The following is a 27,256-nucleotide window of genomic DNA, read 5'->3' as shown; positions in this document are numbered from 1 at the left end:
TTTGCAGTAGGATTTGAATTGTCACATAGGTTCATTCCAAATATATCAATTTAATAAAAAAAATTCTTCTGTAAATATTTGTTTCTTTGGGGAGTCATGGGCATGTATTATGATTCTCCAAATATGCAAATATAAACATGAAAATATTACATAAAAAAGTCCAATGAGATTTTAGAAAATGCACGTTATTTGCCCTATACCTAACAAGTTGAAAGATTGTTTTCTCTTTATAACATTTTCAAATTAAAAAGATGCAGGAGGACTGTTTCACATTTTATCCTTTCTTAGTGATTAGTACTTAATAAAATGGAGAGTATAAAATTACTGATTATTTAATTATATTTTTGTTTAGCTAAATTCAATATCTGACAGAATTGTTTACTATATAAAAACTTGAGATGACATGTTTTCCACACTGTGGCTAGTGGCTACCTACCTCGCAGCACAGATAGGGGTCTTCCCAGTCCAAGGCACCATTTGCAGTCTCTCAGCCCTGCCCAGAACCTACTGAATCAGCACCTGTATTTTAAAAAGATCTCCCAGGCTAGATGTGCAGTGCTCTCTAGTCGAGAGTAGTGATTCCCCATCTTGGTTGCAAATAGAATTTCCTGGAGAGCTTGTAAAAGTAATGTCTGGACTTTGTCCTAGACCCTAGATCCAAGTTTCCGGATTTCTTTGTGGGGGCCCAGGAACCCACATTTTACAGGATACTCCCAGATCATTTTTAATGACTAGTGATTATTTGCACCCATGGGTGTAACTCAAAGAGTTACCAACAAGAGCACGGTGGGGATGGGAAGACCTTAGTACTGATGTGCATTTCTGACCTTTTATTAAGGTCAGGTATAGCAAGGCTGCAGATGAGAGAACTGGCCCTTGTTGAGTACTTAGTATATTTCAGGCATTATTGTCCTAAACAGACTACATATTTGACTGAAAAGAGTCTTTTCAGCAAATATATAACCTACATCACAAGGTTATAGCGACATACTGTGTGAACATATAGATTGAACCTATTAATCCCGATCAGTGTTCCCTATATGGATATGAAGCATTTAGTTTTACACACACACACACACACACACACACACACTCTCTCTCTCTCTCTCTCTCTCTCTCTCTCTCTCTCTCTCTCTCTCTCTCTCCCCATGATGTCACTCCACTTCAGTGTGTGCCACTGCCCATTTCTCTCCACAAATCCCCTAAGAATAAAATAAATTGTGATGAAGTTAAAAGTCTCATTTGTCTGCCAGTCTTAGCGGAAGGGAAATGTCTCATTCTGAAGTTCTTTCATGACCTTTCTTTTTACCCGTGGAAAGGATTGCAAAGATCCCAGCATCAGGGGAGCCGCTAGCTTGGTGACAGTGGTGTTCTTGCATCCCTGAGCAAACCCATATGCGTTTACTGCTCTTCTTCCAGGTTGGCGGGGAAGTCAGAGCCCTGATCTTTCAGTTCTTGGTGTTGCAGGACTCCATGCTTCCTGGAAAAGGGTATGCTCTCCATGGCTTGATTATCATGGCTTGGATTTGTCTCCACCAGTTAGTGGTAGGTTAGCTTCACCAGTTTCCCTACTTATTAAGTGGGAGTAATAATATAACCTGTATTTAGCCTTGTTCTGAGGAGATTATCAATTAATGCAGTAAGATTCATAGCACACACATGACCCCATAGTAAATGTTCACTGAGTGTTAGTGATTACAGACTTAATTGGCTAGTTACAAATGATCAGGATGTATTTACTTTTACATGATTCTTTCCTCAACAAAAAGGAGGACTGGATTAGATTAGCTCTGAAAGATCTCTGCACTTTGAAGGTAACACAGACAGACACGAGGCCATATGTTTCAGAAATATCCAGTCTTATTGCCGCCTTGCAGCAACCAGGGCCAAATGGCTTTATGAATAGCCAGGATGTATAAGGCTCGTGGCAAGGAATTAATTCGAAACTGGAACACTCAGGACAGGAAAGTGGATAATGAGCTGTTTGAATGCTTTCTTGGTGCTGCTGTCAGACTCCCCCAGATAAACTAGCATTTCTCGACCTTCCCCAGCCCCTGATTCCTTCCTCAGCTTCACTTTACAGCACTGATGACCTCGTGACATTATCTGTTCTTATTTGTTTATCCATGTCCTTCTCATCACTAGTAAGGGAAATGGACAAGGAATCTCCCTGGTGATTTGTATCACCAGAGTGTATAGTCCTCGAGGGATCACTTACTGGCAGCAACTAGAAGTGTGCCTAGCACACAGTAGGTGCTTACCAGATATTTGTATTGAATGAATGACTTTTGATACCTTCTTGTATAGCTTTTAGTACCATGAAGATTCAAGTTCAAGATGAAGAATCTATATATGAGCATAATGATGTGTAGCGACTCTGGTGGAGGTTTACCACCTGAGCGCTAAGAAGGGCTTTGCTTCTTAGCTGGCCCTTCCAGCTAAGAAATTCCCTCATGGTCCAGTGGTTAAGACTTTGCCTTCCAATGTAGGGGGTATGGGTTTGATCCCTTGTTGAGCAGCTAAGATCCCATGTGCCTTGTGGCCAAGAAACAAAAACATAAAACAGAAGCAAAATTATAACAAATTCAATAAAGATTTTAAAAATAATCCACATTAAAAAAAAAAAACACTTAAGGAATTCCTTGTCATTGTGAAGTAGCTGATGATGGTTAATGTGCTCATGAAATAATTATAAAGTCTACTTACATAGAGGACCTTCCTTATATAACAGAAAGTTGTACTTTCCTTAAATAATAGAAAAGATTACATTCTTAAAGAATAGAAAGTTGGCTCATGAAATAGGTGAAACGCTCGTCCCTGGTTAGGAGAAAAATATTACACTTTTGTAGAGTATTATGAAATAAAGGTTAAAATAATAAAGGAATGGGAGAATAATTCTAATCAAAAGTTAACTTGACAGTTACTGAGTTACTTGAATCCTTAATAAAATAATAGAAGACAAATGTCAAAGGAGAAAGGGCAGTGCGCATTTAGAGAGTATCTCCGAAACCATCAATAGGTAACATCAATTTTGAAAGACAAATAACTTGTCAGGTGAAGCTGATAATTTCAAAATTTAATTTACATGGTGGTTGAACTAAATTGGTACAGTGGAAGTCATATAAGGGATTTGATAGATATACATATAAAATTATATATGAAGAATTTAGATTTACTTGGGCTCAAATATTCTCAGAGGAGGGCAAACACTGAGTGAAAAACAATAGTACAAAGTTAATAATAAATAGTTAGTAGAATGTTGATGAGATTCTGGACGAGAGAGTTTATCACTAATATATCAGTTCATAATTCTTTGAGCTTCTCCTAGTAGAAACCACCCCCCCACCCCCACCCCCTTTTTTTTTTGTCTTCTCTGGCCATCTAATATCTATAATTGTTTTTTCTTTGCTAAAAAGGTTGCCCTTATAATACTTGAGACAGTCAATGTGAAAGGATGGAGATAGATGGGTAGTCACATTTATTCATACAACAACATTTTAGCAAACATTTGCTGGGCTGGGATCTAAGGGTGGAACCTCTGAGATTAACAAGGGAGAGGGGTAAGAGAGCACTGGTTCTAATCAGTGAAATTAACACAGGCATGGATTCACTATGCTTTCAGAACCTAGGGACTTCTTAGAGAAGGAGGTGCCCTCCAGGCTCTTAGAGTGGTCAAGACAATGGACAAGAAGGGATGGAGGGGTCTGTGGCCTCTGGTCACTTGAGAGCACTACAACTGGATCTCAGCATTGGGTGGAGAGGTGCCAGGGCTTAATCTGATGTCTTGTGACCCTACCGGATCAACCTCTCCGAGTTGTGATGTCTGACATGTACTTTAGTAAAGGTGTTGTGAGTGATATGCAGAGGATGCATTCATGCATTCAGAGGTCTGGGCTGGAGGCAAGGAACACATGAGCTGATGAGAGCCTATCAAAATGTTGTAGCACAGCTACAGAAAGTTTTAACATGTGGTATAGTGGTAAAGAATCTGCCTTGCCAATGCAGGAGATGTGAGAGACGAGGGTTGAATCCCTGGGTTGGGAAGATCCCCTGGAGAAGGAAATGGCAACCCACTCTGGTATTCTTGCCTGGAAAATCCCATCAACCCAGAAGCCTGGGTATAGCCAATGGGATTGCAAAGAGTTGGACCTGACTGAGCGACTGAGCACACACACAGCCCTGCGGAGTCTTCAAGTGCAATGGCGGGAGCAGCAGCCTGGATGTCACGGTTACACCAGAAATGCAGAATTTCATCTTCCATGACCCAAGGTCTGTGGAATCATCTTAACAAGATCCCTTGGTGTGTTGTATGCACATTAAGGTTGGAGAATTTCTGACTTAAATCACCCTGGTTGGCTCATCCAGGGCTCCCTCCCTGGTGTTCACTTTCTCCATCACTTCTTTAACGCTACATTTTAGCCGCACAGATGTCTCGCAATCCTTTTAATTGTGTAGAATTAAGCATCTGCCCTCTGTCCCTGCAGTTTTCTCTAGCTATGTGTTTTCTTCCTCTCTCACCATCCCACTGGCCAAACACCACCATCTGCATGATGAACAAAACCCCAGACAAACCCAAACTTTCAGTTCTGATGACTTATTCACTTCTTTGCTGGTTCAGCAAATGCTTATTCAGGGTGACCCTCTGGGGAGTTGTGACAATAACAAGTGTAGTGTTATTTCCTAGGAGCTGTGTGCTTAGGGGAGGCAGACCCCCAAACTCAGGGTGACAGCATGGCAGATACTCTGGTGGGGTCAGGCCGTTAAAGGAGCACCTTGCTGCTGAAGATGTGGTTAGTGGCTTCGTAAGAGAGGAGACATCAAGAGTGAGAAAGGATAGCAAGGAAAGATTGAGCTGTCCCATCTGTCTGAAGGCTTCGAGGATGCGCTTAGAAAGTGCCCCACCCCCACCCTCCCGGAGGCTCTCAGTATTTCTCCTTTAGCACTGTGTTACCCTGCACAGGGCTGGGTGATTCATCTGCCCTCTCCATGGCACCACAGCCTGCACAAGGGCAGAGCCATATCTGTGCCACACACTGAGCTCCCCGGGGACTGGTGGTCAAAAGCATCCATTGAGGAAGAGAGGGCGGTTTATGGTTCTGTATTGTGGGCTGGTGGGGAGAAGGCTTTAACCCACACTAGGGTGGGTTAAAGGAAAAGTGAGGATAAAGCAGCCTTCTTTCTCAAAAGTTGCTTATCAAGGAAAGAACACAAGAGAGCAGCATCTGGAGAGGAACTTGGAGGAAGTGGGGTCGGTTCTTAAGATTTCTGAGTTGATTATTCAATCGACAAATATTAGTGGAAGAAGGTACAGTTGGACCTCACTCTTTATGGAGGTTCCCGCAAGTATTGAATCCCAACACATGTATCTCCAGCTGATAGTGAGCAAGGACCCTGCCTCTTTTTCAGCGCTTATACTGTAAACAGGGTCCCTTTCATGGTCTATTGGGTGTCATGTTTTTCACATTTTTGTGCTTTTGGTTGGTGATCTTGCTGTTCAAAATGACCCCCTGAATGTAAAATGCAGTTTTGTGCTCCTAAACCCAGCAAGTCAGATGTACCTCATGGAGAAAATACATGTTATTTCAGCTTCAGCCAGGCATGAGATTCAGTCCTGTTGGCTGTGAGTTTAACATTCACGAATCAACCAAATCAATGTGATGAAGAGTCTTTAAACAGAAACTCGCCGAAAACATGGCTCCGACCTCACCTGTGGCTCCTCCTGGACCAAGGCCTCGGTGTTCTGAGTTCAGGAAGGGTGGGCAGCGGCCTCACAGCGTGGCTGCCACGAGTGGCAGGAATTGGGGACTTTCTCTTCTAGGGGCCGCTCCGGGTCCTGGGATCAGGCAGCGAGGACAGACAGAGCTGGACTTGACCCTCAAGCTCTCCCCACCAGCTGGGCGACTGTCCCTGGAAATAGAGGGCGTGTGCAGGGCCCAGCACTCATCTGTGGGGGGAAGCATTACCACTCACAGTAACACAAGATCCTCCTGGCCGCAGCATATACCTTTTCCTGTCCTTTCCCGTATTGTGTTCATTTTCTCAGGAGAGTAGCTCAGGAGTAGCTCCTGCCTGCTCCTGGCTCCCCATGCATGCTCTCAACTCCTCTCTCTCGGGTACTTTATTCCCCCCACTTCCCCCACACTGCTTTTCCTCAATCCTGCTGTATATTTGTCCTTCCTTTAAATTTCCCTTTAGTTGTCTCTTTCTGAATCTGCTGCTGGATCAGACGGGTTTGAGGAGTTGGTGCTCTTTGAGGAGCAGCGGCGGGGGGCCACTGGGCAGTGAGGACCGGGGTGGGTGGATGCCAAAAGCCGCCCAGGAGGGGAGACATGGAGGCATCTGAGCTGGGAGCACATTTCGGGGAGCCATCGGTGTGGACAGTCAGCAAGGCACTTGGCTGTGTGCAGAGGTGAGGAGACTGTTCTAGAAGATGAGGTAAGAAAAATGTCTTCAGTCCTGGTGGCTACAGGCCTAGACCTCAAGACAGCTTACCTGTGGCTTTCTGTTTTTTTTGAGGGGGCTTTTATTTAATATTTAAAATTGAGAGAACTGAGAATCACATGCAGCTGTAAGAAATAATATCTACAGGTCCTTTGTCTATTTCCCTCACTGGTAAGATTTTGAAACACTGAAGTTTTAGATCCTAACAACATTGAGACAACCCATTGATCTTATTCACTTCTCTCCGTTTACTTGTACTCATATGAATATTTGGGAGGTTCCTGATGAGGGTGGATGTATTATTTGTTTTCCAGAATTGGAATCCTAATGATTCCAATTTCATATGTGTCAGAGAAATTCTTAGGTTTTTCTTTGTAAATATTCACATGACATTAGAACACTGAATATTTATTTCCCTCTTGAGTCTCTCTCCCTTCCTCATATGTATCTAAGATTCAGTGGGACCTTTGAACTCATCCTCTTATCTATAGAAATGGGTTTTAAACTCAGTCTTCCCAAGAAATCTCCTGTTATTTCTAGTGAAGGGTAAGCATACTGTGGTGGCTTTGACACGTCTTAATTCCTCCTGGATAGCAGTGTAGTCATATCCAAATGACATGGGATGGGGAGTCCATTGACAAGCACTCCAGGGACAGCTAGGCTCAGAGGGGCAGTGTAACCTTTGACCCAGCCCTACATCTCTTTCTGGACTCAGTGCACTCATCTGTAAATGTGATCTTCCAATTTATCTCTCAGACACCTCCCAACTATAGTATTCTTTATTTATAGCTTGTAAATTCTGTGTGTGTGTGTGTGTGTGTGTGTTTATATATGATAACAGGGTAATAAAATTCATTTTATGTCCTTCTCTCTGAGTCATCTGCTGTTTTTTCAAGCTTATTTCCTATCTTGCCTTTCCTCAGATTTCTTCCAAGGATTTTATCTCAGTAAGTGAAATACAGATAAATATCTTTATAAAAAGGGGGACTCTTATATTGGAAAGTGGCAATTCTGAGGTCATGTTTTTCTCCACATGGCTTGTGTTAATAACTTCTCTCCTCACTGTGATATGTGTCTTTAAGAAATGTATAATTGCCAAAGATGGCAGAGATGGTCTTCATTTTGCATGAAGCGTAATTTTGCTGCTTGCATCATAAGTTCTAATGTGTGTGTCAACTGCATATTAGTTTTAGATTTGATTAAATACCTTGATGGCTGGTGTCTGTCTTCTTGGAAAAGGTTTCTTCGTTGCCTTGAGTGGTTAAATGATTTAAAAATCACTGGAAGAATAAAAGAAGAGAAACATTGGAAAAACTGATTAGGAGTAGGGGGTATGATGTATAACTGTTAAAAATGTATATATCTGACCTTTAAGTATTTGCTCTAATTCATTATTAGATGTTCCATTTTTTTCACTTATTTGAAAGGCCCCTTGTCTAGAGAGGCAAATCAATATTTACAGTGCATTGGTGCCACAGAGAATTTGAAGGTTTATCCCCTCTTCAAAGGAAGGCACACATCAAACAGCCTCCACCTCCACCCGGGACCTGGTGACATCGTCCCTGTCTCTGGGTGCTTCATCCAGGAGCTTAATTATTGAAGATCCTCATCTTTGAATTTTCCTGTTAATATTTCAGAGGCCATACTTTGAAAATCTATATATTAAATAAATCAGAAGATTACCAGGAGAGAAAGTTTTATTATTGTGTTTTGAAAAGTATTGATTTTCCTAAAATGGACGGTAAGGAATCATAATAATAATGAGCAAATTACCTTAAATGAGAAGCTCCCATTATTTCTAATTGCTTGCAAGAATGCAAATTGCATTGGATTATTAGTAATGCTGAAAAATTGTGAGCCCTAGAAACATGAAGCAAATTATAGGCAAAAAGGCTGTTTTTGTATTTTATTTCTCTGAGGCCAAGACAAAATTGAGTTCTTTTATGCAGCATTTTGCTTTTTCAGGACAGTGAGAGGTGGGGAGCTTGTCAAATGAATCAAGCAGTTGTGTTTCCTGCTTCATTTTGTTGATAAGGCCAGACATCTGGAGTAGTCTCTTTCCTTAGAATCATGTTCAGGTCATTCAGAGACCTCAAGGCAGTTGTGGCTACTTCTGCATTGTAACCCACAACTCTTGTGCATTTTTCATTCTTCTCTGAGGCAACTGGTAATGATACTACTTTGAGATGCTTTTATATTTTTTTCTAGCACCTCTTCATAAATGGTTTTAAGTTCTGTTTAGGATGAGGTTTGGTGGATGATTATCAGTGTAGGAGTATATGATCCTATATGGAATCATATAGTTTTTAGTTTTAATGGTAAATCTCTGATTTTATAGATGGGGACACTGAGGTCCAGTGAGGTGGACTGACATGTTGGGATTACACATCTAGGCAGGTGGTGGTTCTTCTTCTTTTTTTTTTTTGGTAGACTAAACAATTTTATTTGTGCCTTATGGTTCTAAAATCTGCTTACTTGATAAACTGTTGTTGGTCAGTCAATAAGTTGGGTCTGACTCTTGCGGCCTAGTGGACTGCATCAAGCCAGGCTTCCCTGTCCTTCACCTAGTAGTCCCTAGACTACTAGGGGGGAAAAGGTACAAACCAACACGCACAGTATGAGCCCGTTTTAGTGAAATAAAGCAGAAACACACTAGGAATACAAAAACTAAAGGCAAAGGCTGAAGTGAATGTTAACCAAAATCATAAAAATTACAGCTTTTTATAATTCTTCATCCAAGTACGTGGTCAGGTCAGTTCAGTTGCTCAGTTGTGTCTGACTCTTTGCGACCCTGTGGACTATAGCATGCCAGGCTCCCCTGTCCATCACCAACTCCTGGAGCTTATTCAAACTCATGTCCATGGAGTCGGTGATGCCATCCAACCATCTCATTCTCTGTCATCCCTTCTCCTCCTGCCTTCAATCTCCCAGCATTAGGGTCTTTTCCAATGAGTCAGTTCTTTGCATCAGGTGGCCAAAGTATTGGAGTTTCAGCTTCAGCATCAGTCCTTTCAATGAATATTCAGGACTGATTTCCTTTAGGATGGACTGGTTGGATCTTCTTGCAGTCCTAGGAACTCTCAAGAGTCTTCTCCACATCACAGTTCAAAAGCATCAGTTCTTCGGTACTCAGCTTTCTTTATATAGTCCAACTCTCACATCCATACATGACTACTGGAAAAACCATAGCTTTGACTAGACGGACCTTTGTTGGAAAAGTAATGTCTCTGCTTTTTAATAAGCTGTCTAGGTTGGTCATAACTTTTCTTCCAAAGAGCAAGTGTCTTTTAATTTCATGGCTGCAGTCACAATCCGCAGTGATTTTGGAACCCCCCAAAATAAAGTCTGCCACTGTTTCCATTGCTTCCCCATCTATTTGCTATGAAGTGATGGGACTGGATGCCGTGATCTTAGTTTTCTGAATGTTGAGCTTTAAGCCAACTTTTTCACTCTCCTCTTTCACTTTCATCAAGAGGCTCTTCAGTTCTTCTTCACTTTCTGCCATAAGGGTGATATCATCTGCGTATCTGAGGTTATTGATATTTCTCCCGGCAATCTTGATTCTGGCTTGTGCTTCCTCTAGCCCAGCATTTCTTATGATGTACTCTGCATAGAAGTTAAATAAGCAGGGTGACAATATACAGTCTTTACATACTCCTTTCCTGAATTGGAACCAGTCTGTTGTTCTATGTCCAGTTCTAACTGTTGCTTCCTTACTTGCATACATATATCTCAGGTGGTCTGGTATTCCCATCTCTTGAAGAATTTTCCACAGTTTGTTTTGATACACACAGTAAAAGGCTTTGGCATAGTCAATAAAGTAGAAGTTGATGGTTTTCTGGAACGCTCTTGCTTTTTCAGTGATCCAACGGATGTTGGCAATTTGATCTCTGGTTCCTTTGCCTTTTCTAAATCCAGTTTGAACATATGAAAGTTCATGTTCAAGTACATGGTCAGTACTATAATACTCCAAGTCATAGCTTCTCCTAATCTGTATTCAATTTTTTATCTTTCTAATGGTATCATTTAATGAACATCTATTAATTTTAATAGAGATTTGGGTCCTTTGCATCACTAAGAACATCTCAGGGAGACTGTTAGGCAAAACTGTATTCATAGTGATCCAGAAACATATTTTGTGTTGTTCACTGAGTTGATACTGAACCAAAGGTGTCCAGACACTAATGGGTAAGATAGTCCCCTTGGCACAAAATAAGATGGTAGCCCCAAATGTATTCCTCACTCAGCACAGCTGCAGTTTAAGGAAAAAAGCCATTTTATCTGGTATTCTTGATGAGGCAGCAAAATGATAACTTTTAAAAAATCCTGACCGTTGAACATCAATTTAACATTTTGCGTAACAATGTGGGAGGCAGGCATAAAGTGCCTGTACATATTGAAAGTAGTGAAAGTGTCGCTCTCCCAGTCATGTCCAGCTTTTTGTTACCCCATGGACTCTAGCCCTCCAGACACAGCTCATCTATCCAAATGATTTCCCAGGCAAGAGTACTGCAGTGGGTTGCCCTTTCCTTCTCCAAGGGATCTTCCTGGCCCAGGGATCCAACCCTGGTCTCGTGCGTTGCAGGTGAACTCTCTCATCTGAGCCACCAGGGAAACCACGTATTGAGAAAAACTTGCATGTGATGATTTGAGTTGTAAGCTAAGATAACCATTTTTAATGGAGCAGCGCTTTTATTTGAAAGAAGAATGGAAAAGCTGTGTCTATTCAGACTTTGGTTATCTGGCAGGGTTTCTAGAAAATGGATGAACTGAGCCTTGTCATTACATGGAAAACAACTTATAGTGTTCATTGCCAAAGATAACATTCAAGCTTTAAATTCTAGTAGAATTAGATTCTGGAAAACTTATATCCCATTGTGAGCATGGTAATGTCCCAATACTTAATGATTTTTCTGATGGAATTGGTAGTGGTATTCACATATGTGATTTTCTGCTATATTTGGCAAAACTAATACAATTATGTAAAGTTTAAAAATAAAATAAAATAAAAATCAACTCAAAGTAAAAAAAAAAGAAAGAAAACAGCAGATAGTAGAATAAATACAAAAAAGGGTTTTTGAATTAAAAAAAAGAAATATATCAACATTTGGAGGGTTGGTTTAACCTAATTACTAATATATTCCAAGTAATTGTTGCAAAATTTTTCATGGGTAGAAGATCCATTCGAAGAGTAAGATGTAACAAGAGAACAAGAAGTTTGCATTCTATATTGCAGCTAACCTTCGAGTCAAGTTTTGGTGTGGTATCAAAGATATATCATTATCTGAGGAGATTAATTTTTATTTTATTTATTTGCCTGCACTGAGTCTTAGTTCTCTAGGCCAGAATCCTGGAGCGGGTAGCCTTTCCCTTCTCTGGGGGATCTTCCCGACCGAGTGATTGAACCCAAGTCTCCCACATTGCAGGCAGAGTCTTTACCAGCTGAGCCACTTAGTTATGGCACATGGGCTTTTAGTTGCTGTGTGTGGTATCTAGTTCCCTGAACAGGGATCAAACCTGGGCCCCTTGCATTGGGAGTGTGGCATCTTAGCCACTGGACCACCAGGGAAGTCCATCTGAGAAGATTATTAAAATCCTACTTCCTGTCGCAGCTAAGTGTTTGTGGAGTTCTTTTTTTCTTTGTATGCTTGGTCATATTGCAGCAGGTTAATGAAGAAGCAGAAATGAGAATCCAGATGTCTGCTGCTAAGCAACATGTGAGACAGTGCCCCTCTCCAGCTTCATATGCTTTGTTTTGTAAAATCATTTTCATAAAATTCTGTTGTTTATGTTAACATGTAATAGGTTTATTATTGTTAACTTAAAAATGAATGAATAAATATTAAAAACCTTTTTTTTTTCATTTTCATTTCTAGCGTGGTATATGCCTAGCTATAACCCACATAAACAAAAGTTTTTTGGGTTCTCCAGTAACTTTTAGAGTGAGAAAGGGTCCTGAGGTCAAAGTTGAGAAATACCAGTATAGGTGTCTATCCCCTGGGGCATGCTTCGTCCGTCATCTTAGGCATCATACTTCCTTTATTGAACTAGTAGAGATTTTTTATTTTTTTCCTTCATTTTTTTTTTCCTTCTCCTTTTAACATTTTTGAAATTGGGATTGCTCTTGTTTCAGTTTATATGTATAGCTAATGTAATAGTTCTTCAACTCTCCCAAATCTAATGATGCTATTAAAATCCATGTTTGATTTCTCAGTGTATGTAATTTTACTTTGGAAACACTGCAAAATTCTTCCCCTTTACAAAATTGAGACTGACATTTATATCTGCAACTAGCTAGAAGTGGAGTTTATTTTTCAATGAATGGTCGAATAATAGAATTAATTTCATGATTTGGGTGGTGATGAAGTGCTGACCAAGGAGCCTGAAGTTCTGGCCAGAAAACTCTCCCCGTGCTCTTCCTGTCACCTCTCAGGCTCCACTTACTGGTCTGTGGAGTGAGTCACATGTTTCTCCACTGGTCCTGCACTCGTGCTAAGTCACTTCAGGTGTGTCCAACTCTGCAACCCTCTGGACTGAAGCCCACCAGGATCCTCTGTCGATGGGATTCTCCAGGCAAGAATACTGACTGGAGTGGGTTGCCATTCCCTCCTCCAGGGGATCTTCCTGTCCCAGGGATCGAACCTGCATCTCCTGCAGCTCCTGCATTGCAGGTGGATTCTTTACCACTAAGCCACCAGGGAAGCCCCCTTCTCCACTAGGATTAATGCTTAATATAAAGATTCAGATCCTTTCAAGTCATTGACTTCTTAATGTTATTTAATATGTGCATGCATGAGTGTAAACTGGATGAAAATGACATAATTTTCACACAGCCATAAAATGAAGAAATTATAAACCAATAAAAATGTAAATTGTCACTATCAGTGTGAGACACTGTCTAAATCGCAGCCAGCGTGAGCTGGACATGTGATGTGTTCTGGTGTCCTCACATTTGCTGCCCGTGTGCTCTTTGCTGACTCTGTTCTCACAGTTCATCAACTGCAAGAAAACCTGACTTCGAGATCATCATGCTGTCACTTGGCATTCCTTTGCTGAGAACATATTGTTTACTTTTCAAAATGAGTTTGATCTCCTGCGGCATCCTTCACCCTGTGGTTTGTGTCTGTGCCCTGGCATCTCGCCAGAAGGGCCAACTGAAAGGTCTGCAGTCCCGCTGTAACCCCACCTCTCCTTGAATCCACTTTCTTCCCCTGCATCTCGAATGTTGAGGGTTACAGATGCAAAGAGGTGCAAAGTGCTAATTATTTGTGTCTGTTTCAGACTAACAGATTAACACAGTGATCATGACTTTTCAGAAGACGATGATCCCAATTATTTATCTAATCTGAATCGGGTCTGCAGTGTATTTCTCTTGGGCAGAATTTCAGAAACAAGTTGAGTAAGCTGTTTTATTGTGTCCAATCGAATTCATTGAAATTTATTGTCCCTGAATTTATTTGGGGTTGAAACGTACTTTCAGGTACTTTAAAATTTTATCATTGTCTGCTTTTAGTCATGACTGCTTTTAGTCATTACTTCTGGACCATAAGGCCTTTTGTGAACTAATAGTGCTTCTTTTAGACTTAACACACACACACACACACACACACACACATATACACAGTTCCTTAACAACCAAGCGATCAGCAACCCTATAACTGGAGGCAACCCATATCTAAGGAGCAGTATTGTAATTTCCCAGAAGTATTTTATTCTCCCTCCTCCCCATTTTGTTGCTTTTCTGCTTACATTTTTGATTTTTGAATCTGAGAACAATTTTGTTAATTGGGAGAGGACTTTTTTTATGGTAAGAGCATAGTACTATTAACACATTTCGATCCTTAGAGGTATATTTTTGTGAACTTGTTTTTGAGAGTGACTGTAGAGTTCTTTGTTTTGTTTTGTTTCTTTTCTTTTTTTTTTTTTTTGGTATAAATTGTAAGCAATAAGGACTGTCACACTTTTTTTACATACACTTAAAAATTGGAAATTATTCTTTCCTGTAATTTTCCTGTATGTGTTTCTCTTAGCAAATTAAGATAAACACCAATAGTATTAAATGTTCAACATATTTTTTTCTCTGGTTATGTTACTCAGACTCTTTATTGGTTATCAAATCCTCATGATGTGGAAGCAAATGTTAAATGCAACATTTTAGTATGATTCATGTGCTTCTCTGATCATTCATATGTTTTCTCTGATCGTTTCTAATTTGCTTTAACATATTTAAGACTATTGAATTGACAATGGTTTAAATGTAACCGTTAACATATATAAATCATCTTTCCTTAGTTTCACATCCTCAAGGATCTCTATAGCCATACATTGACCAGATGCATCAGTATTCCAAAATTGTTTCTCATAGAATAAATGATGAGTTTATTCCTTCTCCACTAAAGCTGTTTTATTTGAGGCTTTTAATAAATATTTACCCTGCATCCTAGGTTTTGTAAACAAATTGCTCTAAGCATTAATTTAATCTAAAATTTTGCCATATGTTTATTATGCTCTCCGCTCAGTTGATGTGTGGGGCTTTTGGTTCTCATTCTCAGAGTTACAGATGCCTGTGCCTGTGTTCTTCTACCTGGTTTTGTAGTGTTTCTTTTCCGTTGTCGCAGTGATCACATCTGCTAGCATGTACCCAGTACTAACCTGAGTTTGTTACTGATTTTTGTTAGAGTAATTGCAAACAGAGTACAGCTGATAAAACACCACCTTTTATGTAATCGTGTACGTATGTGGCAGGTACTACCTGAGTTTACTGCCAGGTGGCGCAGGGGTCAAGAACCCGCCTGCCAGTGCAGGAGATGCAAGAGACAAGAGTTCGCTCCTTGGGTTGGGGAGATCCCCTAGAGAAGGCATGGCAACCCACTTCAGTATTCTTGCCTGGAAAATTCCATGCACAGAGGAGCCTGGTGGGCTATAGTCCATGGGATTGCAAAGAGTCTTGGACGTGACTGATTGACTGAGCATGCACACTTGCGTATTGGTGTTCTACTTTTAAGATTTCATTATCTGAAGGATAAGAAATATGTTTGTGCTTTGTACTTTTTGATAATATTTTGTTGAGCAAAAGAAATATTTTATTCAACAGATTTCTTTACTAGAAAAGCCAAACCAATGTCGGGATGATAATAGCAGCAATGGTTATTTTTGTCACTCTCTGTTGAGTGCATACCATGTATCAGGAACTGTTTTAAGCAGTCTATTTCATTTAGTCCTTGCAGTGCCCTTAGGTGAGAAGTGATGTTTTATTGCTATTTGTGTAGGAAGGGACCAGGGAGAGGACAGTGAAGCCACTTGCCTAGAGCCACACAGGTAACAGGTGTGAAATGCAGATACACCTGGCCGTCTTACTCCAGAGCAGGTCATCCTATAGATAAGTATTCTTTTATCTTGTAGACATCCTGTTTCTTTCACAGTGAAGTCTTTTAAAGAAACGACTGGAATTTCTACTTAGGATGCTACCCACTGTCACCTTAAAGTGTTACTCTACTCTAATCTTTGGGATTTAACTACCTTTATTCTCACACACAGTTTTCAGGTGTTAGGTTATCTTTTAAAAACACAATGCTCTTTTGTGTTACAGATATGCCTCTTCACGTCCGACGAAGCAGTGACCCAGCGTTAATTGGCCTTTCCACGTCTGTCAGTGATAATAACTTCTCCGAAGAGCCTTCAAGGAAAAACCCCACACGCTGGTCGACAACCGCTGGCTTCCTCAAGCAGAACACTGCGGGCAGTCCTGCAGCCTGTGACAGGAAGGTGAGCGCCTCCCATTCGTGTCTCCTTCACACCAGTGAGGGCTGGCACCCAAGGGCCACAACTCTGTGTCCACAACATCCCCACTGTGTCCTCCGTGACCTTCACACCAAAGTTCCAAGCATTTCCTGTATTGTATTGCCCTCAAATTTTCTGATAAAAATCTGTATTATTTTTCCATTTTTTTGAATTGATAACATGTTCATATGATTAAACATGAAAACGTACAACGTGAAATATATACTTAAAGTCCCTCTCCAAACTTGTCTCCTGGTTACCCTTGTCTCTGTCCTCTTCAGCAACCCTCTTGGGAGCTTTTTCCGTGTCCTTAAAGCAGGACTTTGTCAATGTGTAAGCGTATATTGGCCCCTGAGGTATACTAAGGAAATCACAGCATATGGACTGTTGAGGATGAAAGTGGACGTTATCCGTGGTCATTTGCTCTCACTATTCAATTGATAATTTTATCTTCATACAAAATGAAAGCTCACTGTCTAGTCTTAATAATATTCTCTTCTTTGACCTGATTTAATTTTGTCCATGACCTAATTTATTTAGTCTAAATAAACAAATGTTATTTTAGTCTATTTAGCCTACTTTTTTCTACTTTGTATTGCCGGGGACCAGCCCCGGCTGAACCAGGGTATTCGAAGGAGAGACGGCGTAGGCGAAGATCAGGAAACAATTGCTTAATTAAATGTTAATTAAGGATATAAAGAGTAATAGAATGAGGATAGCTCAGTAGGAAAATTCAGTGAAGAAAAGAGGCTGAAATAAGGATAGCTCAGTGAGGAAATTCAGTGGAGAAAAGAGGCTGAATAATTCAGCCAGAAGGTAAGAGAAAGAACGACATGGTGAGACCAAGTTTCGGTGAACAAGGCCCGCACTTTATTTTTCAAAGTAGTTTTTATACCTTAAGTTATGCACAGAGGATAATGGGGGAAGGGGTAGAGTCTTGCAGCAAACCAGGCTTTCTTCCTGCAAACTTATCATATGCAAAAGCTTAGGTGATTTGCATTATCTTCTGGCCCGGAGGCCTGTGAACATTTTAAGACCTTTTCTTCAGAAAACTTATTTTTCTCTAAAGGTGATTGGTCAGGAGCCACCCTCCAAAAGCATTAGATAAAGTTGCATTCCTACAGAGCAAAGGTGTGGTGGGCTACAACAAGAAAAAGAATTAACTCAAGGGTCCCAGGTTACAAACATTAAAGCTACTATTTACACCAATTATATTAATCAATACACTGCCAGGGACACAGCAGGTAAGGGATATGGAGACTTAGCAGCAAACATTGGCCCAACAAGTGAAAATCCCTTCACCAATACAATTTCTAATCAATCTTTTAACTACTCAAAAGAATCTGTGTTTAGACAGTTTAGAACATCTCCTGCCTCTCACAGTTGGGAGGCTCTGAACAATCACATGTGGCCGGAAAAACCTATTCAGGCAGGCTAGAGGATTTCCAAAGGAGTTTGTAGGTTAAATTCCTGTCACACCCAGGAATTATTAACTGGAGCTGTAAGCTAACTTTTTTCAGAGAGGTAGTGGGGGACAGCCCCCCGTAAAGTCAGAGGTGTAGGTGAAAGCACAAAGCAGAAAGTAGGCAGACTCTGGTTTTGGGGGTATATGCTCGAGAATTTCCAGGGGGACTCCTGAAGCTCGATCCCGCCTTTGCGTATGCCGAGCCTCCTTCCTCATGACCTTTGTCATGGGCGGAGTTCCTCACGCTGGCTACCGGCAGTGATAGAATTTCCAGTTGAGCTATTCCAGATCCTGAAAAGTGCTGCACTCAATATGCAATATGCACTCAATATGCAATATGCCGGCTCCCGGCATCTCCCCCTTTTTTATTTCTTAAAACAGCCAGATGCAGCTCAGTCGCGAGCTTTTGAATGTTCTGCCGAAGAATCCTGACAATACAAGGAAGAATGATTATGAGAAGCATAACTAGAACTAAAGATATTAGACAGAATGTTTTTTCCAGAAGTAAAGTTAGGGAAGGTGTGAAATAAGTCATTAGCTGCTCCAGCGGTGGTAAAATCCAGTCGAGAGTGTTCCAGGGTCTGTATTTGATTATGAAATTTCCCTAAGTCCAGGCCAATGTCAGAGCTGTTCCAAACACCTGAGATACGATTTTTGATTTTTTCCCATTCATAATTTGTCTCGTTTACCTTTAAAGATGTCACGCATATCCACCGTTAATCAGCGTGGCAAGACAGAGCCATTTTCACTTTTAAAGCCTGTAACTCAGTCCCAATATGCATTATTGCCTCTTCTAAGGCGTCTACTCTCATCTCCAATTTTCTATCTATAACTTCCTGTGTTGCTAGAGTTAAAGAAACATTTTTAGACATGGTATCAACATATTGGGCAGTATGCACTTGTTGAGTCAATGATATTGCTGCCGCAGTAACAGAAGTAATTGCTGCTATTAAAGCTGATATTCCTAAAATAAGTAAAGCCCACAAATCGTCGTGATCACATTAAATCTTGTAGTTGTTGTAACATAGCAAGACTATAGTTATATCAATAAGTGGTTACATCATAAGATAAGGTGGACATTGTAACACTACCAAAGAGCAAACATTATATTGAGGGTTTAAACAAGATGAGAGCATGCATTGTTCACAAGTCACTACATTGGGTCCACCAGTGAAAGTCACATGTACATTAAGTTTTCCAGAATCATTGGTAAAGAGAAAAACATAAGGAGAGGGTAGACAAGCCAAAGCAGAATAAGTAGAATTATTTTCTGGTTGGAGTTCGCACTGCAGCAGCCCCGTCAGTCTTGCCGGGATCTCGATGTTTATCTTGCCTTCCCTTCCGGTGGGCTCCTCTTTTGTGATCGAAGCAATGGGGGAACTGGATGTCTGGGGGTCTGCAACATGGCGAATCAACCTGTCTTGGATCTAAATTGGAGAATCTGCATCCTGTGGAAAAATACAAGCACATCCTCGACCGCTAGTTAATAAGGGTCAGGACCCTTCCATTGTCCTGAGAGAAGGTCCTTCCATTTGACTAACGGTTTTGCATTTAATTGCTCCAGGCACCAATGACGAAGCATTGCAGTAGTTCCAGCCAGATCAGTATTTAGAATATTTATTACGAAAAGAGCAAATATTTATTACGAAAAGAGCATGTTGCAAGATTTGATGGGGACAGCTATACTTAAACTCCCCTTCTTTTAGTTTTTGAATTTGGATTTTTAATGTTTGATGTGCTCTTTCCACAATGGCCTGTCCCTGGGGATTATAAGGGATGCCTGTATTATGTTTAATTTGAAACTTTATACAAAATTCCTGAAAAGACTTAGAAGTATAAGCAGGAGCATTGTCAGTTTTCAAAGCTTTTGGTAGGCCCAAATATGAAAAACAAGTAAAGAGATGTTGTATTACATCTTTAATTGCTTCCCCTGTACGAGCAGTTGCAATAATAACATGAGAAAAGGTGTCTACAGTTAAAGAACAAAGGAGTTTTCCAAATGAAGAGACATGAGTTACATCCATTTGCCAGAGTACGTTAGGTTTGAGACCGCGAGTATTAACTCCCATAGGTAGACTATTATAAACAGTGGGGCAATATAAGCAAGAACGCACAATTTCTTGAGCAGTTTCTCTGGGAATTTGGAATTGATATCTTAAAGCAGTAGCATATTGATGATGAAGTGAGTGAGAGGCTCTGGCCTCCTCAATCACAGTAGCCACTGTATTTCAGGTTAACAAGTCAGCCAAATCATTAAAGGCATTTTAAGGGCCGGGCAATCCGGAATGAGCCCGAATGTGTCCAATGAAAAATATTTTATTTCTTTTCCAAATTTGTTGCTGTAATTTAGTTAACAAATGAAATATGGTAGTTTTATTTTCAGGCAAAACCGCAGTTTCAATGTGTGGAAACAACCTGACAATATACTGAGAATCAGAATAAAGGTTAAATTCCTCATCTGCAAACATAGCAAAAGCCTCTATGACTGCTGTTATTTCAGCTCTTTGAGCTGAAGTTTCCTGTGTTTTTAAAACCTTTTGGTGATTTTTAGTAACTATGGAGGCTTTACCGTTTGCTGACCCATCAGTAAAAACTATTTGAGCATTTGGAATAGGAGATTGTTTACATCTGACAGAAAAAATAACTGGATGTCTGGATATAAAATTCAGCAAAACATGCGAGGATAAATGATGCAAAAATTTTGACCAAAATAGTTTCCTATAGCAATCTGCCAATTTTCAAACATTAGAAGAGCATCAAGTTGTTCCTTATTATATGGAATTACAATTTCTGATGGCTCTTTACCAAATAATTCAATGTTCCGCTTTTTTCCTTTAATATCAAAGTAGCTATCAATCCCGGATAAGAAGCCACTACAGTTTTAGTTTGAGCAGGAAGATGTACCCACTCTAGGGGGCTGTTTTGCTATAAAACCAATTTTTTGTCTGGCCACCCCAATTACACCTATGGGGGTTTTATTGCAAAGGAATTATCAAGCAGTTGTCAATTTAATTTTAAAAATTTTTTAAAATTTACATTTTAACAACATAAATTTAGAGATATGTTAATTTAGGTCTAATGTTTAGTTTAGGTCTCTATAAATTTAAATAAATGTATAACCTCCTTATCTCATTTTGGTATACAGATATACCTAAATGCAAAATGTATTTATATATGGCAACAAGTATAAACTTATTGACATACAATATATATAAATCAATATACTTGAATTAATCTTATAATTAATATATCAATTCATACATATTACAGCAATACAACACACACACAGCCAATACCAACCAACACAAACCAATGTACTGTAATAATACATGTCACACATATATAATTATACAGCATACAGAACATATATCATCACAGCACATCAATCCATACCAATTAATATCAGCCACACACATTATATTACTGCAATATACATTTAATTATACAGTATATATATAATACATATATTGATTTATATACAAATTAAGTAAGTATAGATCTATAAATAGAATTAGGTATACCTTTATTATATTTTATTTATACCCATATCTAATTAGGCAAACTGTAATTAGGCAAATATATTTATATTATGTATTTATAACAATATATAAAGTATTGTTAATTGTACCACCTGTTGATAACTAAGAAATTGAGAAAACCCTTCTCTGAGTATCTCCTATTTGAGACAGCACGTCCCTCCCCCATAGGGTAAAGGGGAGCGTAGGAACTACATACAGTTGGAAAGTTCCACAGGTATCCTCAAACTGCCAATCTAACATTTTTGAACTTTTAACTACTGTGGGGGCTTGAGGGCAAATAAAACAAAATTTGACCCCTGAAATCTGTCAGGGCAACTTGACAATCATCACTATTTTGTAAAAGACTTGCAGTTGATCCTTATTGAGTGAAATTATTATATTTGCTACTTCTTTTCTAAAAAGTTCCACACTTCTTTTTTCCTCCTTTTATAATTAATTGTGCCACCAAGCGGGGATAAGATAAAACTATTTTTCTTGGGGTCACTGGTAGATGGAACCAATGGGCCTTTTTGTCACAAGCATCCTGTAGGTGTATGTTTTGTGGGAAGAATAATTTAATTTCATCTTTTGGTAATATTAATCCTAATTAACTGATCATTTAAAGTCTCATCTACTTTAACAAGAGCCGTCTGTCTTATTAGTCAACTTTCTCTTAGAACTGGAATTAGGATCGCTTTTTAAGCAATTAAACAAAGGCTTTAAATCTGCAGTAGTCAGTTTTAAATGTGGGCATATCCAATTAATGTCCCCTAATAATTTTTGGAAATCATTTAAAGTTAGTAAACAATCTCTCCGCAGCTTCAAAGGGGCATCATCAGTTTTCAAAAGTTTTGGCAGACCTAAATATGAGAAGCAAGTAAAGAGATATTGCACATCATGTATATAGGCTTCTCCAGTTATCATTTTGTAACCTAAATCTGATCTATAGCTTTTTAGATGACAAGCAACCATCTAATCTTTGCTTGAATACTTCCAACAACAGGAAACTCACTACTCTTCAAGGTTTTAAACTCTCCCTCACCTTTTTCTCTACAGCATTCCCACCCCGCATACCAGTTTCTCTAATCTCAACTCATTTTCAGTAGTATGTGTTGGCCAGGAGCTGGGTCAGTCTTTCCCAGCAATGTTAAGAGACGTCTGTTCCTGTGTCTAATAGCCCTGACATTTTATTTTCTTGAATTAAAAGATTTTTTAAAGGCCTTGGAGCTGTACTTTCCTGCACCCAAAAGGCTAGATCACTAGATCTAAATACTCTGTGGCTCTTAGCTTGAGAAGTCAAGTTTTTCTTGTCTGATACTAAGGTAAAAGCAAAAACTGTGTTATTCTTTGACCTTTATTAATTTGCACAGTTTTGGTAGGCAGCAAGATCAAAACTTTAATTTCTCCAATATAATCAGAATCTACCACACCATATACCACCGAAATTTCTTGAAAAGAAAGCGAGCTACACCCTAGCACAAGTCCTACAATGCCCTCAGGCAGGGGGCCAGCCACTCCCATTGGAATCGTATCAGGGGTTAATATTGTTGCTAAATCCCTTTACTGTCCGCTTTTTTCTTAGCCTGGGTGAGACCCCCCTGAGGTAGGGTTTTCTCCAAGGAGCACGCTCTGCATATTGTGCAGGCAGTCTGTTTTAAAATCTCCACTGTTCAAAAAACTTTTTATCTTCCTCAGGCTTAGGCAACACTTTGAGAGGCTTTGGGGGCAAAGTGGGGAACTCTTGGGCCCTGGAAGGCGCAAACGGAGGCGGCGGCGATCGCCTTAAATCAGAAAGTGGTGGATAAGTTTTTTTTTTTTTTTTTTAAGGTTTGTGCAGTGGGGGTGGGGGGGAGGGGGAGCTCGCCAGGACACCTGGTCACAGCGTCTCTTACAGTCTCTCTCTCTCTTCCTCTCTTCCTGCTTTTCTCACTTTTCTCTCCCCCTTCCTTTTTCGCTACCCTTCTCTTTCCTTCGTTTCTTTCCCTTTACCCTCTTCTCTTCCCTAATCTTTTTTTTTTTTTTCTTTCTCCCTATCTTTTTCTCTGTTATCTCCTTTTTTAACTTCCTTTCTCTATCTTGCTGCGTTCCCTGATTCCTTCCTTCTCCGTTCCTCTCCTTTTCACTCTTTAGCTCTTTCTCTATCTTTAGATCTTTCTTTATTTTCTTTCCTTTTTTCTTTTTCACTTTTTTTGTTTTTGTTTTTCTTTTTTTGCTTGGGTGAGGCCCCCCTGAGGGGGTTTTCTGCAAGGAGCAGGCTCTGTATATTGTGTATTTTTTTAAAAAAAGCTCCTTTGTTTGAAAGAAATCTTTTTTATCTTTTTCAGCCTTATGCAATGCTCTGGGAGACTTTGGATGTAAACTGGGGAATTTTTAGGCCCTGGGAGGTGCAAGCGGAGGTGGAGTAGTCGCCTTAAATCAGAAATTGTTGGATAATTTTTAAAGGTTTGTGTAGAGGGGGAGGGAGCTCTCCAGGGCGCCCGGCCGCAGCGTCCTGTAAGCCCTCTCCTTCCTCCGGAGGTAGAGCACAGTCTCCCTCCTTTTCTTCGTCAATGGCAGAAAATATGATCTGCGCAGAAGGTGGAGACCCACTACCATCCACCGCTATAGCCTCTCCCATAGACTATCCCACAGCCTCATGATGAGGGTCCAGAACATTTTTAATCATATTTATAGGATAAGCTTTTAGTTGTTTTTTACCTTCACCCAAGTATCTAAATTAACAGTAGCCTCTTTAACAGTTTCAAGATTACTTGTATAAAGAGTTGCCATTCTTAGTTTCAGTGTTACCCATGTCAGAAAATTAAGTATAATAGAAGATAAAGCTTTTAGCTTTTAAAAGATCAGGCTCTTCTTTGGCCTTTTAACTTCAGAAAACCGTTTTCTTTCTCTAAGTCTAACTCTTTAACACTTTCAACACTTCCCACTCCTCTCGCCCTGTCTATCCTACAGGGGGGTCCGCGGCACCCTTGAGTGGGGTCCTAGCCGTCCCGAACACTGGAAGAACAATAGGGCTGGTGACCCAGATTGTTCCGGGGGAGGAACAGTAGGCTGATGGCCCAAACTGTTCCAAGGGAGGAGCAGTAGGGCTGGTCACCCAAACTGCTCCGTGGGGGAACAAGAGGGTTGGTCACCCAGTTGTTCCGAGAACGGGGAGCAATAGGGCTGATGGCTCTGATTGCTTTGGGGAGCTTACCTTCGAAAGTCCCTGTTTCGGGCGCCACCTGCCGGGGACCAGCCCCGGCTGAACCAGGGTATTCGAAGGAGAGACGGCGTAGGCGAAGATCAGGAAACAATTGCTTAATTAAATGTTAATTAAGGATATAAAGAGTAATAGAATGAGGATAGCTCAGTAGGAAAATTCAGTGAAGAAAAGAGGCTGAAATAAGGATAGCTCAGTGAGGAAATTCAGTGGAGAAAAGAGGCTGAATAATTCAGCCAGAAGGTAAGAGAAAGAACGACATGGTGAGACCAAGTTTCGGTGAACAAGGCCCGCACTTTATTTTTCAAAGTAGTTTTTATACCTTAAGTTATGCACAGAGGATAATGGGGGAAGGGGTAGAGTCTTGCAGCAAACCAGGCTTTCTTCCTGCAAACTTATCATATGCAAAAGCTTAGGTGATTTGCATTATCTTCTGGCCCGGAGGCCTGTGAACATTTTAAGACCTTTTCTTCAGAAAACTTATTTTTCTCTAAAGGTGATTGGTCAGGAGCCACCCTCCAAAAGCATTAGATAAAGTTGCATTCCTACAGAGCAAAGGTGTGGTGGGCTACAACAAGAAAAAGAATTAACTCAAGGGTCCCAGGTTACAAACATTAAAGCTACTATTTACACCAATTATATTAATCAATACACTGCCAGGGACACAGCAGGTAAGGGATATGGAGACTTAGCAGCAAACATTGGCCCAACAAGTGAAAATCCCTTCACCAATACAATTTCTAATCAATCTTTTAACTACTCAAAAGAATCTGTGTTTAGACAGTTTAGAACATCTCCTGCCTCTCACAGTTGGGAGGCTCTGAACAATCACATGTGGCCGGAAAAACCTATTCAGGCAGGCTAGAGGATTTCCAAAGGAGTTTGTAGGTTAAATTCCTGTCACACCCAGGAATTATTAACTGGAGCTGTAAGCTAACTTTTTTCAGAGAGGTAGTGGGGGACAGCCCCCCGTAAAGTCAGAGGTGTAGGTGAAAGCACAAAGCAGAAAGTAGGCAGACTCTGGTTTTGGGGGTATATGCTCGAGAATTTCCAGGGGGACTCCTGAAGCTCGATCCCGCCTTTGCGTATGCCGAGCCTCCTTCCTCATGACCTTTGTCATGGGCGGAGTTCCTCACGCTGGCTACCGGCAGTGATAGAATTTCCAGTTGAGCTATTCCAGATCCTGAAAAGTGCTGCACTCAATATGCAATATGCACTCAATATGCAATATGCCGGCTCCCGGCATTGTATTAATGGTCTTTGTCATATATTCCTTATGATCCTGTTCTGTTAGGCCTCTAACCTTTTACCCAATGAGCTTTAAGCTATGCTTGTCATTTTCACTGCTGAATTTATAAAATAGATTCTCAGTGAACATCCATTGAATAAATTAATGATCATTTTTCAGTGCAGACTGTAACTGAGCACTGTATGTATTAAGAAGTAAGGAAACATATTCAGTTCAGTTCAGTCATGCAGTCATGTCTGACTCTTCGCGACCCCATGAATCGCAACACGCCAGGCCTCCCTGTCCATCACCAACTCCTGGAGTTCACTCAAACTCGCGTCCATTGAGTCCATGATGCCTTCCAGCCATCTCATCCTCTGTTGTCCCCTTTTCCTCCTGCCCCCAATCCCTCTCAGCATCAGGGTCTTTTCCAATGAGTCAACTCTTCGCATGAGGTGGCCAAAGTACTGGAGTTTCAGCTTTAGCATCATTCCTTCCAAAGAACACCCAGGGCTGATCTCCTTTAGAATGGACTGGTTGGATCTCCTTGCAGTCCAAGGGACTCTCAAGAGTCTTCTCCAACACCACAGTTCAAAAGCATCAATTCTTCGGTGCTCAGCTTTCTTCACAGTCCAACTCTCTCATCCATACATGACCACTGGAAAAACCATAGCCTTGACTAGATGGACCTTTGTTGGCAAAGTAACGTCTCTGCTTTTCAATATGCTATCTAAATTGGTCATAACTTTCCTTCCAAGGAGTAAGCATCTTTTACTTTCATGGCTGCAGTCACCGTCTGCAGTGATTTTGGAGCCCAGAAAAATCAAGTCTGACACTGTTTCCACTGTTTCCCCATCTATTTGCCATGAAGTGATGGGACCAGATGCTATGATCTTCGTTTTCTGAATGTTGAACTTTAAGCCAACTTTTTCACTCTCCACTTTCACTTTCATCAAGAGGCTTTTTAGTTCATCTTCACTTTCTGCCATAAGGGTGGTGTCATCTGCATATCTGAGGTTATTGATATTTCTCCTGGCAATCTTGATTCCAGCTTGTGTTTCTTCCAGCCCAGCGTTTCTTCCAGCCCATCGTTTCTCATGAAGTACTCTGCATATAAGTTAAATAAGCAGGGTGACAATATACAGCCTTGACGTACTCCTTTTCCTATTTGGAACCTGTCTGTTTTTCCATGTCCAGTTCTAACTGTTGCTTCCTGACCTGCATATAGGTTTCTCAAGAGGCAGGTCAGGTGGTCTGGTATTCCCATGTCTTTCAGAATTTTCCACAGTTTATTGTGATCCACACAGTCAAAGGCTTTGGCATAGTCAATAAAGCATAAATAGATGTTTTTCTGGAACTCTTGATATTAATCACATATTAATAGTAAAATAAATGTAATTTGATATTTGCTTGGTTTAGCCTTTGCATCTATGTTAAAATACCTTTTTCATATCTTTTAACACAGTTTCACATTTCAACAAACTCTTTTTTGTACTAGTTTGTGTAAAGAAAAAAGAAGGAATATAAAAGTTTAAACTGAGAAGATTCTTTTAAGAAAAAGCAATGTACTGTAGTCTCTGCTTATTTTGGATGAGAGATTTAACTGTTAGGCTCATTCTTCTGAC

At 40.3% G+C, this 27,256-nt stretch overlaps 1 protein-coding gene across 20 annotated transcripts in view; it reads left to right on the top strand.

Moving 5' to 3' along the window:
- Nucleotides 1-27,256, top strand: part of PARD3 (par-3 family cell polarity regulator) — a 588,875-nt gene that overhangs the window by 241,362 nt on the left and 320,257 nt on the right. For all 20 annotated transcript variants that reach the window (XM_027560026.1, XM_027560020.1, XM_027560017.1 and 17 more), the window contains exon 4: nucleotides 16,031-16,206. In XM_027560026.1, the coding sequence (XP_027415827.1) occupies nucleotides 16,031-16,206 (176 nt within the window). The remainder of the gene's footprint in view (nucleotides 1-16,030; nucleotides 16,207-27,256) is intronic.

The sequence above is a fragment of the Bos indicus x Bos taurus genome, chromosome 13, assembly GCF_003369695.1.
Source record: "Bos indicus x Bos taurus breed Angus x Brahman F1 hybrid chromosome 13, Bos_hybrid_MaternalHap_v2.0, whole genome shotgun sequence".
In the NCBI taxonomy this organism is placed as follows: domain Eukaryota; kingdom Metazoa; phylum Chordata; class Mammalia; order Artiodactyla; family Bovidae; genus Bos; species Bos indicus x Bos taurus.
Note: the sequence above shows the minus strand (reverse complement) of the source record. Positions and strands in the feature narration are given on the sequence as shown.